Source organism: Perognathus longimembris, chromosome 25 (genome assembly GCF_023159225.1).
Source record: "Perognathus longimembris pacificus isolate PPM17 chromosome 25, ASM2315922v1, whole genome shotgun sequence".
Classification (NCBI taxonomy): Eukaryota; Metazoa; Chordata; class Mammalia; order Rodentia; family Heteromyidae; genus Perognathus; species Perognathus longimembris.
Window position 1 is genome coordinate 13,203,984 of NC_063185.1, and position 12,536 is coordinate 13,216,519.

General features: G+C 52.7%; 1 protein-coding gene across 1 annotated transcript in view; it reads left to right on the top strand.

Moving 5' to 3' along the window:
• The first annotated feature begins 386 nt into the window (after positions 1-386).
• The window catches only part of Tnip1 (TNFAIP3 interacting protein 1), a 37,058-nt gene continuing 24,908 nt past the window's right edge, over positions 387-12,536 (top strand). Inside the window, 2 exon segments of the mRNA XM_048334300.1 lie at positions 387-649; positions 11,757-11,928. Of these exon segments, the coding sequence (XP_048190257.1) occupies positions 11,793-11,928 (136 nt within the window). The 5' untranslated portion in view covers positions 387-649; positions 11,757-11,792.

A 12,536-nucleotide genomic window follows, 5' to 3' on the forward strand; every position in this document is an offset into this window, starting at 1 on the left:
ACATGCTTACGTGCCCCTACCTCCCCCATAAGGATGGGGTTGGGTGATCTCTGAAATTCCCCGCTTGCTAGGTGGTCCGGGGCCTGAGTCCAGAGGGGCTTCGCGGACGCGGGAGGGCGAGGGCGAGGACGTAGTCCGCGGGGAAGCCTCGCCCGCCCGGGGGGGGGGGGGGGGGGGGGAGGAGGATGCGGGACGCAGGGCGACCACCGCGGCGCCACCCGGTCCGGACGCTGTTTACCTCGCTCCGCCCCGCCCCCCGCGAGCGTCGGGAGCGCGCGGCGTGATTGGGCGAGAGCGCTGTCCGTCAAGCGGGGCTTTCCCAGGGGTGGGGCGGCCGGCCGGAGCCCGTGCCCGAGCTCTTCCCCCCCCCCCCCACTCCCCCCTCCCGGCACTTCCTCATCTCGGGCCGCGTCCCCTCCCCCCTGCGCCGGTCCGGGTCTGGGTGTTGAGAGAGTCCGTGGAGCCTCGCTGGGACCTCACGAAGCTCGCTCGGCGTCCCCGGGACGGGGTGAGTGGGGCGCCGCCCGCCCCTCAAGTTCTCGTCCGTCAAGTAAGCCGGGCCGGGCCGTAGCGGGAGACTGACGGGGCGGAAGGGAAACCAGGATTGGGGTACTTCCAAGGCCTCGGTCACCCCGGCTTGGAATTAGAGGTAAAGCCGGGGAAGACGACGACTTGGGCCGTGGGACACCCCCCACCCCTACCCCTTCTCTCCGAGCCCGCCGGGTCCCGGAGCGACTCGGTTGTTGTCGGGGCCGGGCCTGCGCGGGGAGGCCGGGCCTACCGGGCCGCGCGTGCGCACTGCGGGCGGAGGGTGCGGTGCGGCTGCGGCTGCTGGCCCGCTGGACACGGTAGTTTGGTATCAGTCGTGTAAATAGTGAACACATACAGACCTATGTAATAATGAGGAGGAGAAAGGGCAATAACTTTGGGGGGGGCGATTTGATGAGGTCCTATGTTGATATAAAGTGTGTTTACGCTCTTTAATTTGATATATATACAATATATGTAATATTACATATGTGTGCACGTTATACCTGGTGCCTGTGTGTGCCTGGGGCAATAGGGTGGGTGTCAGCCCTTCACTAAACACGAATATGATTTTTATGCCCATTTTTACGGTTGAACGAGAGCCCTCCCACCACCTTGTTTCTGTTTCTCTGTGTATATATATTCTCTATATTCTCATTTGTAGACATTCGATACATGTGCAGGGTAGATGTAATGAGTTTCTAGGGGTGTTTGGGTGGGGTGGGCTGGAGTTTTGACTGTAGGACATTTGTGCATCTGATCACGTATGTCAAGAATCGTATTATACATTCATTAATGGAACGGGAGTGGGTGGGAATTTTGTGTGGCTCTGAGAACTGTTTGGGTTGAGGAGGGAGGGACTTTTGTGGATGAGGTAACAGCCTCCGTCCCCACCCCTTTGCAGAATGACAGTGCTGGGAAGTGTGGAGATTCCTAATGCATCATTTTTATGTCACCGCCGCTGCATCAACATGGGATTTAATCAGCTCTTACTCATTTTCCAAACAATGGGGCCGGGGGATGTACTTCAAGGGGAATTCGGCATCTAGTGCGTGGTTAGACTCTCAGAATTTTTTTTTTTAATCCTTAGCCATGGATATCAGTGGAATGCTTATTATTAGTTCAAACAGCCACCCGGGGATTGTGTATTAACATCCCTTTGCAACAGAGCAAACTGAGTCACTAAGGAAATTGATAATGAAAATACTACACTTGTGAACACTACTTTACCAGGTGCCAGTACTGGAGCTTGAATGAAGGAGTCTCTCTCTCTCTCTCTCTCTCTCTCTCTCTCTTTCTTGGGTTTCTGTAGGGTGTGTGTGTGTGTGTGTGTGTGTGTGTGTGTGTGTGTGTGTGAATTGGTACTGGACTTGAACTCAGGGCCTTAGCACTATCCCTTGGCTTTTTTACTCAGACTGGCACTCTGCTACTTAAGCCACAGTTTTGCTTCCTGCTTTTTTGCAGGTTCATGGGAGAGAAGTCTCATGGACTTTTCTGCCCTCGCTGGCTTCAAATCACCATGTTCATATCTCAGTTTCTTGAGTAGCTAGGATTACAAACATGAGCCACCAGCTCCCACCAACTTGTGTAATCTTCCTGACAGTCCTAGAGGGAAATAGAATTTTACTATAAATAACACAATAAAATTTTCAGAAAAAAAAAGCAAAGGCCCCAAAAGGTTAAGACTTGCCCAAGATGAGCAAATTCAAGGCCCTCTCTCCTTTCCACTGACCCAGGCTGTTGTCCTGGGGAAATTATGTGATCAGGGACTGACTTTCTTTTTGTCAGTCCTGGGGCTTGAACTCTATGCCTGGCCCCTGGCCCTGAGCTGCTTTTGCTTGGGATTAGTGCTCTACCACTTGAACCACAGTGCCACTTGGGACTTTTTCTGAGTCATTGGAGATAAGAGTCTCATGGACTATTTTGCCCTGGCTGGCTTCGAACCACAATACTAAGTTCTCAGCTTCTTGAGTAGCTCGGATTGCAGGCATCACCGGTGCGTGGCAAGGAAGGGACTGACGCTTCATGGAAGCATTTGATAACTGCTCCCACTTGTTCTACATATGTAGGTGATCAGATTGTCCCCATCCATGGGTGTCCTGTGTGTAGGTAGTGTGGCTGAGCATTGATGCCTGCCTCTGGATGCCCACACTAGCAGCAGCTTTGGGCCCCAGGAAACGATGGGGTCTGACTCATCCCCTTACCCCCAGTACTGCTATGCCTGGGGGCCCGGATGTCCTGGTTGGGTCAAGACGACCTGATTAGGGTACAAAGCATTGTGGGAGGTTGCTTATCTGCCTCCTCCTACTGGCCACTCTTTTCTTTTCCATCTGCTTGAGCTGTGATTTAGCCACTTGGCCCAGCCTGCCTTTTCCCTCCAGTGTACCTGGCTTGTTCTCAGGCCAAGGCCTTTGCCTTGCCTTCTCTCTGCAGACTAGCTTTCCTCGCTCTTTCCAAGGCTGGTTTTCCCTTCATCTCACTTGAAATGTCACCTCCCCAGAGGGGCCTTCCCTGACCTTCCTATGCAAAACAGCCCCCCTTTTCACTTTGTCATTTTGCTTTTTTTTACATGCATTCATCGTCTTGTGAAAATACATTTGCAAATGAGAAAGTAAATGCACAGAACTTCGTGGGTAGCATAGATTTTGTTTATGTTTTTGTTTTTTTTCTTTTGCCAGTTCTCGGGCTTCATCTGAGAGCCTGGGCACTATGTCTGAGCCTCTTTGTGCTCCAGGCCAGTGCTCTTCCACTTCGAGTCACAGTGCCAGTTCTGTTTTCTGGTGGTTAATTGCAGATAATAGTCTCACAAGCCCGACACTGGTGCTCACACCTGTAATCCTAGCTGCTCAGGAGGCTGAGATCTGAGGACTATAGCTCAAAGCTAGCCAGGGCAGGAAAGTCCGTGAGACTCTTATCTCCAATTAACCACCAGAAAGCCAGAAGTGACGCTGTGGCTCAAATGGTAGAGCACTAGCTTTGAGCTGAAAAGCTCAGGGACAGTGCCCAGGCCCAGAGTTCAAGTCCCACAAACCACCACCAACAACAAAAGTCTCAATAGACCTTCCTGCCTGGGCTGGCTTTCAACTGCCATCCTCAGATTTCAGCCTTCTGAGTAGCCAGGATTACAGGCTTGAACCACTGGTGCCTGGCTTCTCTTTTCCTAGAGTAGAAGTGGGAAGGGCAGGGATCTCTTTAGTCTTCCCAAGTATACTTCAGACACTGGGGAAGAGTGTGGGTGTGGCTCTGCTCAGTGTGTTCATCCCAGTAGAAGAAATTTGACTAGTGCACAAGTGCCAAAACTAAGAGGGGCTGAGAATATGGCCTAGTGGCAAGAGTGCTTACTTCATATACATGAATCCCTGGCTTCGATTCCTCAGCACCAAATATATAGAAAAAGCCAGAAGGGGTGCTGTGGCTCAAGTGGTAGAGTGCTAGCCTTGAGCAAAAAGAAGCCAGGGCTGGGTTCTAATTTTGAGTGGGAGGAAAAGCACACTCAGCACAGCCCCTGTATCCTGTATCTGAGTAACAGGACAAAGTCATTCTGTGTTCCTCATGTGAGAATTAAAGGCACGCACTGGGTGTGAGTGTGGTGCATTTACGCTATTTTAAACATGGAACGTTGGTATTTTAATTAAAAGTAAAAATGATTAAAAAAAAAAAAAAGAAGCCAGGGACAGTGCTCAGGCCCTGAGTTCCAGCCCCAGTACTGGCAAAAACAAAAGAAGGAAGGAAGGAAGGAAGGAAGGAAGGAAGGAAGGAAGGAAGGAAGGAAGGAAGGAAGGAAGGAAGGAAGGAAGGAAATTGGTGAAGATCCTGATCTTCTGAGATATAGGGGTCAAGCCAGAAGATTTGGAGTAATGCTCTGTTGGATTGGAGGGTCTCTGCTGACCCCCAGCTGGGTCAACAAAGGCCCTAAGCAATACCAGGCCTGGGATTGGAGGCATGGCTCAGTTAAGGCTCAGTTGGTAGAGCGCCAGCTAATGAGCTAAGCATCAGGTGCTGATTTCGAGTCCTGATCGAGAGAGAGAGAGAGAGAGAGAGAAACAGGCCTGAAATTGCCCAGCTTCCCCTAGGGAAGCAGCTAGAGGAGCTGCTTCACAAACCTAGCCTCCCTTAACGTCCCCTGGGCTTCAGCAGGTCCAGCTGTCTTCTGGCTGGGCCACGCCTTTCTGGTGCCTAGGGCAGGCACCAGTCCCAGGAGAGTGACAGGGAAGGGATGGGGGTAAGAGCCACTTCCCGCCTGTGCATTGTGGAGAAGGCACATTCCAGCCCCCAACTAACCCTGGCAGTCACCGTGGCCACTTTGGGAAGTTCCCCCTTGTTCTCCCTGTGACCCGCCTGCGTGAGCACTCTGACTGGAACGAATGACTGCTCATCTTGAGGCCCTCCATCCCTGCAGGGCTGAGCAGGTCTGCCCTGAGGACCCAGGCCCCGTGTCCTGCAGCACTGTGCAGGTCAGGCTAAGTGGCCTCAGCAGGTATTGGGGGGGTGGCGGCGCGTGCTGTGGGAGTGCTGCTCAGAGGGACAGCTGGCATTTCTGGGGGGTAGAGGGGTCCTGTGAGTCAGGGCCTTGGCTTGGTCTCCACAGCCTTCATCCACTCAGCTTTGGCAGGGTGCTGAGGAGTCCTGGTCCCTCCACACCCACTTCAGCTTCTGCAAGTGTGGCTGCAGCCCAACCTTGACCCTGGCACTGCCAGCACTGGTTCTTAGACAGCACAAAGATGCCTTTCCTGTATAGAGAGGCGACTAGCAGAGCACGAGCACCACTGTCCTGCCTCTAGACAGAATACTGGAGTTGCCAGCCCCAGAGGAACTGGTTTGCTGAGTTTGGTGTTGTAGTAGTCTGTGTTTGTGTGTGCATGCATGTGCACGTGGGCGTGTGCACACACACACCAACACTGAAACTTGATCTCAGGGCCTGAATACTGATCTTTTTGCTTAAGGCTGGCACTCTACCACTTGACCTATATAGCTCCACTTCTGGCTTTTTGGTAGTTAATTGGAGATAAGAGTCTCCAGGGGGGCTGGGGATATGGCCTAGTGGCAAGAGTGCTTGCCTCGTATACATGAGGCCCTGGGTTCAATTCCCCAGCACCACATATACAGAAAATGGCCAGAAGTGGCGCTGTGGCTCAAGTGGCAGAGTGCTATCCTTGAGCAAAAAGAAGCCAGGGACAGTGCTCAGGCCTTGAGTCCAAGCCCCAGTACTGGCAAAAAAAAAAATAAAAAGAGTCTCCAGGGCCTTGGCGCTGTCCTGAGTTTCTTTTGCTCAAGGCTAGCGCTCTACCACTTGAGTCACAGAGCCATTTCTGGCTTTTTCTGTTTATGTGATTCTGAGGACTCGAACCCAGGGCTTCATGCATGCTAGGCAAGCACTCTACTGCTAAGCCACATTCCCAGCCTTGGTCTTCCTGTCTAATAAGGTGACTCATCCTTTCTCTTGGTCCTCCAGCCTAGGTTGGTGCCAGAACAATGATTCTCTCTGATTATCACAGGCACACACACACACACACACACACACACACACACACACACACACACGGATATGAATATGAATAGAGAAAGAAGTGCCATCTGTGAGCAAAAAAAACCTAGGTAGAGTGAAATGCCCAGAATTCAAGTCCTGGTACTCCAGTACTCATTGCGCCATGCACACATACATGTACACACACACAAATGGTTTCTTACTGCAAACACATACTTGTACTTTGCTGCTTATTTTGCGGGCGTGTTTCTGTGTCATCACAGGCTTCCCCATCATTTTGATGGCTGTACAGCATTTAGTATACTCTCCATTCAGTGCTAGTGCCGTGATAGCATAGACTTGCTGACTCAGCGAGTTCTGTCTGGCCCATTAGGTAAGAGAAGCTCCCTTGGGCACACTTGTCTACAGCAGCCCCTTTGTCCTCAGCCAGCTGGGTGGGCATGCAGGCGATTAACATGGAGGAATGGTGTGCTGTTAGCTTGCTGTCACTGTCGCTGATTACTGGAGGTGATTATAACAGGAAAAGGTTTACTTTGGCTCTTTGTTTTGGACAATTTGAGACCAGTGGGCCCTATTGCTTTGGACCTGGAACGGGGCAGCACGTCATGGCAGAAGCTCACCTCATCAGTAAGGAAGCAAAGAGAATGGGGAAGAGCCCGGGTTCCCACAGTTCCCTTTGAGGACACGCCCTCATTGGCCTAAGGATCGCCTCCTGGGCTCCACCTCTCTGAGGTTCTGCTGTCTCCCACTTAGTGCCACCCCAGACAGCAAGTCTTTAACACACAGCTGAACTATGGCAGACACCTGTCTCTGTAGGCTGAGATCTGGGGGTTTTGGTTCCATAGGTTAGGAGTGGTAGGCTAGTGGGTGAGGCCGGAGAAGGGAAGCCAGTCCCTGTAGGGGTGGAGATGGAACCAGGGCCAGGCAGCTGCAAGGCAACACTGGCAAAGTTACCAATCTCCCACTGTGTGGGAAAGAGTGTCATTTTGCCCTCCCCCCCCCCCAACCTTGCTCCCCATGCCAGGAACCCTGAAGGCAGTACCAAAGCCAGTGGAGGCAGAACTTGGACCACAGCCTGGGCTGGCTGCCTTCGAGTCTCGAGGAGAAAGCGCTGGGGTCTGGCTGGCCGGCGATGGCCTGTGGAGTCCCTGGGCTCCACTGTGGACTGGACCAGCCAAGGACTAAGTCCCCTGAGCTCTCCAGTCTGCAGTGCTGAGCCCCAGTGCCTTCAGGGGAGGACCCTGCCAGTTAGAGACTTGTAAGCCCAGGGTGGAAGCCATCTGCTGAGGGTCTTAGCTCTCAGGGAAGCAGCCACCCCTGAATGCTTTCTGTGCTGTTTCATTTTTAGCAAGAATTTATTTATTTATTTTGGTGCCTCCCTCCCCCCCCCCCATGCACTGTACCCATCCCGCAGGGTGCCTCCAGGGTCACATACGGTATGTGTGTGCTCGCACCTGTTTCTAATGACACACCTACCCTTGGCCTGTCATGGAGTGGCCTCTCTGTCATGGAGTGGCCTCGCTGCCCTGAAAATTAGGTCTTCCTTGGGCCTGGGGCCACAGTTTTCCAAACCGTAAAGTTGGTGGGAGGTCTGGGGGTGTTGTGAGAGGCGCATGTGGAATGACGTCAGCTGCACTTTGCAGTGTCTCTCATCTGGGATGGGATTGCAGGGTAGCTCTCCTTACAGTGGAAATGAGGTCAGGCGATTCCCGGTCTTTTTCTTTGGTCAGTTGTGGGGCTTGAACTCCGGGGCCTAGGCATTGTCCCTGAGCTCTTTTGCTCAAGGCTAGTGCTGTACCACTTTGAGCCACAGCTCCAGCTCCAATTTTTGAGTGGTTAATTGGAGCGGAGTCTCATGGGGAGTTTTCTTGTTTGGGCTGGTTTGAACTATGATCCTCAGATCTCAGCCTCCTGAGTAGCTAGGATTATAGGCATGAGCCACCAGAGTCTAGCTTAATCCACCATCTTTATTTATTTTTTGCCAGTCCTGGGGCTTGAACTCAGTGCTCAAGGCCAGCACTCTATCACTTGAGCCACAGTGCCACTTCTGGCTTTTTCTGCTTATGTGGTGCTGAGGAATCCAACCTAGGGCTTCATGCATGCTAAACAAGCACCCTGTTTTGCTGATGAGCTATTAAGGCTCAGGAAAGGTGAGGGACTAGCACTGTGGGACCACAGCCCATGGGCTAAGGCGCAGGGCACCTCGTTGGAGGAGGCCTGCACTCAGAATCTTAGGCTTGCACCCAAAGGGCCACATTACCAGCCACCTGCCCTTGTCTGTGTAGACCCTTCTCCTACTTGCCAGTCTGCATTTTCTCCAGATAATGACTTCTCCTTCTGTCCTTGCCTTGGTGCCAGTTCCCAAGACTGGGGTCCCTTGGATCTTTTGGCCAACATTGTAGTGTCACCCAGATTCTGTCCCTCCCGGGCTTCTCCCCTTGTATATGAAGACATGAGCCAAGCTCACATGACTGAGCATAGGGGCAAAAGGCCACCCGCAGAGATGCCTTTGGCTTCCATTCTGAGCTTTCTGTCCTGGAAACCCCTTCCTTTCACCTGTCCCTGCCATGTCTGCCAATACCCCCTGGGTGCCCATGACTCTGCTAGGGAGGTACACATCTGCCTCCATGACCTTCTGACTCCAGGACTCGATACCTGGCCGCGGCTGCTCCCTCCTGAGCAGGGGAACCTTCACTTCTCTGGGGCTGCAATGTGTAGCTGGCCCAGGATGCAGCTAGCTAACCAGAGCCCTTAAATTGGGCTTCTTGGCCATGTACAGGGCCTTCGTGTCTCTAATCCCAGCTCTTATATGGTAGAGAGCAGTAGGATTGCAGTTCTAGGCTATCCTTGGCAAAAAATAGATTTCATCTCAACTAACAAATAGGGCAAGACAAAACAGACTGTGAGCCCAGTTATGGGGGAAGCACAGGTAGGAGGATCAATGATCCAAGCTGGCCTGGGGAAGGAAACACAAGATTCTGACAAATAACTAAAACACAAAAAGGACTGGGGCGTAGCTATGTAGCAGAACACCTTCCTAGCAAGTTTGCATTCAAACCTCAGTATAGCCAAATATGTGTGTGTGCACTCCCCCAACACACACACACATACACACACACACACACACACACACACACACAACAGCCCAATACAGCAATACAGTACTCATCTGTCTCCCATCCAAGTACTAACCAGGCCCGACCCTGCTTAGCTTCTGAGATCAGACGAGATCGGGCACGTTCAGGGTGGTATGGCCGTAGACCAGCACTCATCTGTCAAGCACATGCTGGCCCCAACTTCTTCCCAGGGCTATTGTGACAGCAGATGGGAAAACAGTCCTTGGAAAAATCTTAAGTATGTTACGTGTGCAGATGCCTGGTCATTGCTCACAGGTGTGTGGCCTGGCGGAGCCCGCAGGGCCCTGCAGTCTCCCTGCCGTGATCGGGAGGTGTGGAGGTTGTGCTCTGGACCGCTCAGAAGATGCCTCGGCACACAGGTGTACAGGGGCAGGGATCTGCCAACCCAGAGCTTCTGATCTTCCACGTGAGCCTGCCCTCAGGGAGAAAATGACCTCCGTCACTGAGCAGGGTCGATGGTGTATATGTTTCGGGCACCTGCAGAATGGTGGATGTGAGCCAGGACACCTGCTGCTTCTTGTCACTTAGGGCAGCCCTCAGTCCAGTTCCCAGGGGTGGCCCATGCCCCTGGCCAGTGACAGGAGCACAGAGATAAAGTAGGCTCCTGCCTAGGAACCTGTCAGTCAGTGGGCCGATGCTGGCTCCAGTCAGCCTAGTGGCAGGCATGGGGGTGGGCAAGCAGGACACTCGGGCCACAAGCCAACCTGAGTGTCTAGCTCATCACACCAAGTGCACCACCCACTCAGGTTCCTTATCGCAGTACTGTGTCACGTTGACCTTTCAGGTTAAAGACAAGTCACCGCTAGTAGACATGACTGTCGGTATGTGGGCCACTGTCCCTCACCCTGTGGGAGCTGGCAGGAGAGTGTGTGGGGTAGGAGCCTGCTTGTCTGAAGCTTTTCTACTTTCTAGACTGTTCCATGCCATGGAGGCTCTGGGTGAAGCCTTGCTCCTTCTTACGCTGCAGGAACCAGCCAAAGGTTTCTTCATAGCCCAGAGCTTTCCTGCCAGCCTTCCTGAACTCCCTCTACCGTTCTGGCCTGGCCTGTGGAGGGCGCTCTGGAGCCATGCGAGTTAGAGCAGGGTTAAAGCTTCGGTGCTCGGGGCAGGCTGGCTTTACATCTGGCTGTTACGGAGCCTCCGCTGTCTCCTGTGTAACTCAGGGATGGCATCAACCATGCATAGGCTGAATAGATCGAACCTCGTGGAGCGTTCTGAGTACCTGGCCAGCCTCTGATTGGTGGCTGGGAGCATAGCTCTTATTAATGCTGCATCTGAGCCTGCTTTCTGTGACCACGGTGGGTTTGAAAAGCGGTGGAAGAAGCATGATGGAAGCAGCTTTTTCCCTGGGAAGGGCATTTGGGACTCCTGAGTACTTTCTGAGGGCACCCCCTGAGAAAGGATGCCTGGGAGCTCTTACACATGGGAGCCTTTGCCTTTTCTGTTCCCTGTCTAGAATATTCTCCCTGAGGCTTCTCCTGATTCTCCACTGAAAACTGAAGTCCCTGCCTCATCCTTGCCTGCTTGGTTTTTGACACCTGGAGTACTATGTTCCAAACACCTTTGCTGCCTCTGCTATTAAGACATAGTCTTGAGAGGATTTTGTCTGTTTTGTTCATTAATAATCCCCCAGCACCCAGACTGGTACTCACCCCAGGGAAGCTCAGTCATTGTTGAACAGATGAATGAATGAATGAATGAATGAACCAAGGAACAGAGTTTCTCAACCAGGTTATAGAACCATGATTCAGAAATGATCTAGAGTGACTTCGGGTGGCGGGGGCAGATAAAATGGAACAGATGAAGACAGTCACTGCACAGAAAGTCGTTGGATGGAAATGTCTTCTGTTTCTTAGAACTGGAAGGGACAGAGTATTCATGATCTGAGACCAAAGGAGGAGTGTGACAGTATTAAATATGAATCAGGGTTTTTCTTCTTCACTTTGAGGGTCACTGTTTAAGACCCCCACTTCTCCTCTTAGAGTGGAGGAGAGACTCCCCACAATCCCACGGTGCCTTAATGCCATGGCCGTTTGCTTTTGCTCACATTGCCCAGGACATGGACTTGAAGCCCACCCCTCCAGTTCATTTTAGTTTATTTTGCTGTTGGTTATGGGACGTGATTTCAGAGCCTGGGCACTGTCCCTGAGCTCTTTTACTCAAGGCTAAGCACTCGACCACTTTGAGCTACAGCTCCACTGGATGTTTTGGTAGTTTTGGAGATAAAAGTCTCATGGACTTTCCTGCCTGAGCTAGCTTTGAACCTTGATCCTCAGATCTCAGCTTCCTGAGTAGCTAGGATGACAGGCGTGAGCCACCAGCACCCAGCTAGTTGACGTATCTTAAACAAATGAGCAGTGCACAGGACTGCTCAAAGGAATGAATGCCTTTCTTCAGTTGCATTAATAGAAGCAGAGTATGCAAATCAATGGAGGTGATGTTCTGTTCGCCATTCTATGGCCAGACCATCCTAAATTAATGTGTTCTATTCAGGGTTCTGGGACTACGTTTTGGGGTGTTGGCAAACTTAATGCATCCCCAGAAAAGATGAAAAGATGTCCCCATGACCTGGCCAGCCCCCTGATACGCTGCTGTTGTCCTTACAGCCAGGTGGGCACCACGGCAGGGGCTGAGCCACCCTCATGGAAGGGAGAGGACCCCACCGGATCTACGACCCCGGGGGCAGTGTGCCTCCGGGAGAGGTGTCCGCAGCTCTTGAGCGCCTAGTGGAGGAGAATTCCCGGCTGAAGGAAAAAATACAAGGGATAAAGATGTTAGGTAAAGCAGACGTGCCCTCTGCTGGGGAGCCCCCTCCTTGCAGCCCAATATCCCCAGTCCCTCCACCCATCAGGAGGGAGCGCAGTCAGCCTCTGCCCACCCCACCCCACCCCACTCTGTCACCACCACCCCCCCCCCCGCACTTCCATAGCACTGGGACAGGGTTCCCACTCCTAAAGATCTTAGAGGGACCCCGAGGCATGTCATGGGAAATCGGAGGGAAGGACTAGGAGGTGCAGAAGGGTCTCATCCTTGTGGGTGTGAGGGACAGAGGGCCAGCTGCACCTTGGTAGCAGGGACGGTCCACTGCGGGGTGCAGGGAACAAGACCCCGTAGGCCCCTCAGCCTCTGTCCTGGCTTCTGCTCAGCTGTCCCCACTGCTTGGAGCAACCCCACATTCCTCCACACCACTCTGGTGGCCCAGGCGCCTGGTTGGTGCCACCGCCTCCATGCAGGCCTCATGCCCACCTTCTTAACTCCTAAACCTCTTCCTTTGCTTCCACTCTGCTTGGCACATCCTAGCCTGGATCAGCAGATGGGAGGGAGGGTGGCGTTCCCCTTCCTAGTTGCAGAAGGGAAACAGGCCTAGGGTGCTATTGGCACTATCC